General features: G+C 32.3%; 1 protein-coding gene across 1 annotated transcript in view; it reads right to left on the bottom strand.

Moving 5' to 3' along the window:
- The window catches only part of LOC137620613 (uncharacterized peptidase C1-like protein F26E4.3), an 11,115-nt gene continuing 5,597 nt past the window's right edge, over positions 1 to 5,518 (bottom strand). Inside the window, exons 3-10 of the mRNA XM_068350905.1 lie at positions 4,434 to 4,497; positions 3,868 to 4,054; positions 3,198 to 3,364; positions 2,780 to 2,914; positions 1,973 to 2,072; positions 1,607 to 1,700; positions 1,257 to 1,423; positions 1 to 785 (exon numbers count right to left, since the gene is read on the bottom strand). Of these exons, the coding sequence (XP_068207006.1) occupies positions 636 to 785; positions 1,257 to 1,423; positions 1,607 to 1,700; positions 1,973 to 2,072; positions 2,780 to 2,914; positions 3,198 to 3,364; positions 3,868 to 4,054; positions 4,434 to 4,497 (1,064 nt within the window). The 3' untranslated portion in view covers positions 1 to 635. The remainder of the gene's footprint in view (positions 786 to 1,256; positions 1,424 to 1,606; positions 1,701 to 1,972; positions 2,073 to 2,779; positions 2,915 to 3,197; positions 3,365 to 3,867; positions 4,055 to 4,433; positions 4,498 to 5,518) is intronic.

The following is a 5,518-nucleotide window of genomic DNA, read 5'->3' as shown; positions in this document are numbered from 1 at the left end:
ACCGTGTGTATGGAACAACAGATACAAATGTTGAACAAAACGTACAAGGTATTTTTTTCAGTTATAACATTCCACAAACTATCCCAAATCAAGTTTCGATACCAGCTAGATTTTACTCTATTTCTCGACATTGTGATTTCGTTATAACTATACTCATAAGCTCTCCTAAGAAATGAAAAAAAAAAAAAAAACTTCAAAATGCAGTATTAAAACAAATTTTCAAGAGAATATCGTTAGATAAAATAAAAAAGCTTTTTTTAATGTACGTATTCAATTACATGCTTGAAAATTAATCAGTTATGAATGTCACGATATCATGACTTAAATACGATTATTGTACTTTATAATCATGTCCTTGTGTTCAATCTGAACAAATTCGTTCTTGTTAACAATGAACTGATGTTAATTCTCGGCGTAAACATGCTATAAGTATTCCTTAAGCAATGGAAATGCTTTTTTTTACTAGAACATAAGTATAGAAACGAAGAAACAAATAAGATGGGATGTGCAGTCATGGCATAATGAACAATGCTGATGGAAGCAATGGAGGTCTTGAAAACTAATGACGACCTTTGGTTCTAATTAAATCTTAAGGGGGAAATAGTAGACTTTGAAATAAATTATGTTCATTAACACTAATATTGCCCTTTATGGCCATACATAAGGTTAGCAAGTTTGGCCCGTGATGCAATGATAAAGGATTCGATTCCACATTCGTTCATCCCTCGTTTGATCCTGAAGTAGCCTCCTTCGCCCCACTCGGAGCCCCATGAGTTTGCCACGATCTGCAAATATCAAAGCGGAAATTACTTAAGACTTTCATGTAAATGCATACCTTTAGTTGCGACACTTTCTAAACATACCTAAACCGGGGTAGCTTCTTGAGACCAAAAATTGCAACTGGGTTATTTCCCTTTACATTGTATAAAATTTTAGTTCTCATTCGATGAATATGAAATATTATGTAGTTAGTGCAAAAGTTTGGTAGTGAAACTTAAAACAAGTCAGAGAAAGCTCTCGTGTAACTCGCATTTTAGAGGCTTCATGGCAAATAGGACTGTGATGCAATCAATAAGACTAAAATATATGCAGCCTCCCTCGTGCAAAGGTCAGTTGCAAGAGAAGCTATACAATCATGATATGAATCTTAAGATTCAACACGTGCAATGTGCAATGAGTCATAATGTAGAGTAGAGCAACTTTGAGATTAATCGTATCTGCTTTCACTAGAGGGAACCAATAATTTTGTTTCTTACCCAGTAATTAACAGGGCTCGAACCCATCATTCGGGAACTTCCCCAGCCGATGATCCTCACAGAATGAAGTGCTGAATCATTTCCTTTCAGGCGATCGGCAGTCAGACCAGTATAAGAGTAGATGCCACTTTTGTACATGAACAGGTCAGTGTGGACGGTCATCAAGGCTGCGGAGAAGAATTTTTCTAAGTAGGCCCTAATCAAAGTAATTGTCTGAATTGTCTCCCATATATCAAATATAACAAAATCAAAAGACACTAATTCAATTAAAACTATAGGACTGGAATAGAGCCAAATATGGATGTGGGGAGGCAATAGTGGACATGAACGCTGCGAAATGACAATCTTACCTTGGACGGGCCCGTTGTGCATAATCTCCCACTGGATGTCCTCCTCCTTACCCGAAATTCGGTAAGCAGGCTCAAACCTAAATCGATCCTTGGCCTGTCATGAAATGTACAGCTAACTTTTAGAACAATTTAATTAAGAAGATTCTTTTTATAAAATAATAAATAGCTTCATATTAAACTTTAGGTTGCTAAAGGAAATTCACTGAACATAAATTCACATACATAGCCTACATACATCCACACATATTTCAATATGTATACTATATATACATACGATTAATGATACATATATCCCCGTATATTTTGCGTGTATTTACTCATATATTCTCCCTTAACCCAAAAGTAAACCAGAGGCAACAAACTCACTGAGCAGGTCAGCTTGGAAAGATCATTTCTCTTGATAAGACACTTCGGCACCTTTCCGGACTGTCCACTCTCATACTTATAACACTCTTCTCTTACGATTCTGCAAAAAAAATAAGTAATATATATATATATATATATATATATATATATATATATATATATATATATATATATATATATATATATAATATATATATATATATATATATATATATATATATATATATATATATATATATATATATATATATGCGCCATAATAACATACTTTTATGAAGATATATATGTAAATAAACACACACACACGCACATATATATATATATATATATATATATATATATATATATATATAATATATATATATATATATATATATATATATATATATTATATATATATATATATATATATATATATATATATATATATATATATATATGCATATATATAATACAGATATTACTTTTAAATATTAGAATATAAAACCAACCACAATATTACACTGTCAAGCCATTTCATATTGCCCTCTTTATCTAAAATATTTTTTTTTATTCATTTAGATCTACAACAGCCTAAGTAACTTGCAATGAAACGCGTTTGACTTATCAGATTACTTTGCAACGTTGCAATAAATTCACTCATTTAAAAGAATAAAGAACATGCAGATTTTTAGCAGCTCGGCGAGTCTTCTCGTGCAGGTTAATATGAAGGAAATAGTATCTATCAAAAAAAAAAAAAAAAAAAAAAATTTTATCAAGAAAAGAGGAGAATACAAAATGAATATACTGTATTAGAAAAATACTTACCCATGACCTCTTAGGTAATTCCAGGCCCTGTCAATGTGACCCCCTTCACAACCCTTCTGTCCGAGTTGTGCACAACTGAGGAGGTTCTGGGCAGACAGTTCCATTCGTTCAAGACCCTTGGCCAGGATTGATAGCCTGAGACAAATACATTGAATTGAGTATCCATACTTACATGAGTGTGTGTGAGAGAGAGAGAGAGAGAGAGAGAGAGAGAGAGAGAGAGAGAGAGAGAGAGAGAGATTTCAACAAATTGATACAATCACTGCCACTTTGCTCGTTTCAATAAACATAACATTCTCTATTTCATTTCATCCGATAAGACTTCAGTTCAGCTAGTTTAAGCAAACGAATATGAACACAATAGTTTATTCAAGAAGGGCTATACACCTTATCCCCTTTATGTTGAAAGGTAGCTTACCTATCCTGAGCAACCCCGAGGGTGGAAAACGCCCATGACGATCCACACCATCCTTGATCGCATACATCTGCCACGCGCCCCGCCCACTCGACCTTCTTCCTGGCGTCAAAGCTCACCGGGATCTTGGAAACGTCCGGGTCGAGTCGGATCGGATGCATTTCCTGCGACTTTAGTTTAAAAAGGACAAATAGTTTAAAGAATAAAGGGTTAACAAATGAATAAATCTATTGAATTAAATTTTTCTTATCATGCACGAGTATTATTAAGTATCATGAAAAAATGTTACGAAAAGATTCAATTTTCTGATGAGAATGAAATAATCTGTTAAGAACGCAATCAGTCAGTAATTTTAATTAGTCATTTTAGTATGTTATGATGAATTTTTCTTAAAACAGATAAAATCATAGCCATCCCTCCAAATTTGAAAGGCCTTAAATATCTTTTATTTTAATTATTATATCGACTGTTGGAAAAATATTTCTAATAGGGTGTAATTAATTCATATTTTTCTCAGCTTTTTCGGGACTTCCCGGCCAGCATCTTGCTGTTAGACAACCCAGTTACCACATTAACTCACACAATAAACAACAAACCCGAGGAATAAAAAATAACAAAACAAAAAGTTTCGAGACATCAAAGTCTCTTTCGAATGATCTGCTGAGAGTTTTACCTGATCCTGAGGATTGAAGGTTCCTGTCCTGAGCCTGAGGCCATCCGAAGCCTTTCTGCCCCAAAATTTGGGATACATGGCTGCCATCCAACCTTTCTCTCTAGGGTTCTCGTTGATTTCTGACACGATGAACTCGTCTGTCATACACAAATCTTTCTCGCATTCCAGTTGACCGTCATTACAAGAGCTGTAATTATGAATGCTTATTTTAATTTACTTTCTAAGTAAACCTATGTGAAATGTTTTTCTGTGCATGGTTGTAGTTTAAAGGATTGGATATTTGAGTTGCAAGATATACCATATACCATCTTTATTGCATAATTCATTTTCTGCACTGGTGTGCCTAATAAAATTAAATACGAATAAAAAGTTGAACTATGATTTCAAAGAAACTTATTAGCCTGAACTACCTCATTTAACTTATGTTCCCTAGATTTTCTCGTTAAGGTAATAAGATTTTTAATACAATATATTCTTCGTAAACGGTTCTCTACAAAGTATCTCAACACAAATATGAATATAAAAATGTGCAATTAGCATTACATATAATTGCAAATTCATCTCACCATGCATTGCAGTTGACCGTCACCGATTCCCCGTGTCGCACGTTGGTTTCATCAATTTTGCAATCTGAGTGAAGAGAGATGATTAACTTAATTGGACAAAAATGTTGAAGGAATCTCTATTAGAAAATGCATTAAAGGAGTAAAAGGAAAAGTACATTTGTTAAGATCTGTCCTATTGTTTTCGTTAAGAACTTCCGTATAGTTTTATTTTTTATCTTTTTGTATATATCTTCTGTTTTCTTGACATTACTTTCATTACATTATTTAGATAAAACAAATTCTCTTGTAATATCTTCTGTTTTCTTGACATTACTTTCATTACATTGTTTAGATAAAAAAAAATCTCTTTTAATATCTTCTGTCTTCTCTGCAATAATTTCATTACATTGTTTAGATGAAAAAAAAAAATTTTTTTTGTTAATGTCTTCTCTCTTCCTGACAATAGTTCCATTACATTGTTTAGATAAAACAAATTCTCTTTTAATATCTTCTGTCTTCTTGGCAATAATTTCATTACATTGTTTAGATAAAAAAAAATTGTTAATGTCTTCTGTCTTCTTGACAATAGTTTCATTACATTGTTTAGATAGAAAAATTAATATCTTGTCTTCTTGACGGTAGTTTCATTACATTGTTTAGATAAAAAAAAATTGTTAATGTCTTCTTTCTTCTTGGCGATAGTTTCATTACATTGTTTAGCTAAAAAAAATGAAAAAAACTTCTCATACTTGTATTACACATGTGAGGAGTTTGGTTTAAGATACAAAAATACTATAGTAGTAATCAAAGCAATATTCATCAAAAGCAAATAATGTCTTCTTAGCAATGCATTTCCTAGTATGGTGTTGCTTACTTTATTGTTAACTTTTTAACTTCAAAAGTTCAAACTTGCAGCAAATGTTTTATGGTGAACAGGCTAACATACGTCTTTTTATAGTTTATATATAACATATCTGTTTTGATGTTACTGTTTTTAGAATAATTTATTGTAATTTTTTTCTCATCGCTTATTTATATTCTTATTTCCTTAACTCACTGGGCTATTTTTCCCGATTGGAGCCCTTGGGCTTTTAGCATCTTGCTTT

This window comes from Palaemon carinicauda, chromosome 27 (genome assembly GCF_036898095.1).
Source record: "Palaemon carinicauda isolate YSFRI2023 chromosome 27, ASM3689809v2, whole genome shotgun sequence".
Lineage (NCBI taxonomy): Eukaryota > Metazoa > Arthropoda > Malacostraca > Decapoda > Palaemonidae > Palaemon > Palaemon carinicauda.
Note: the sequence above shows the minus strand (reverse complement) of the source record. Positions and strands in the feature narration are given on the sequence as shown.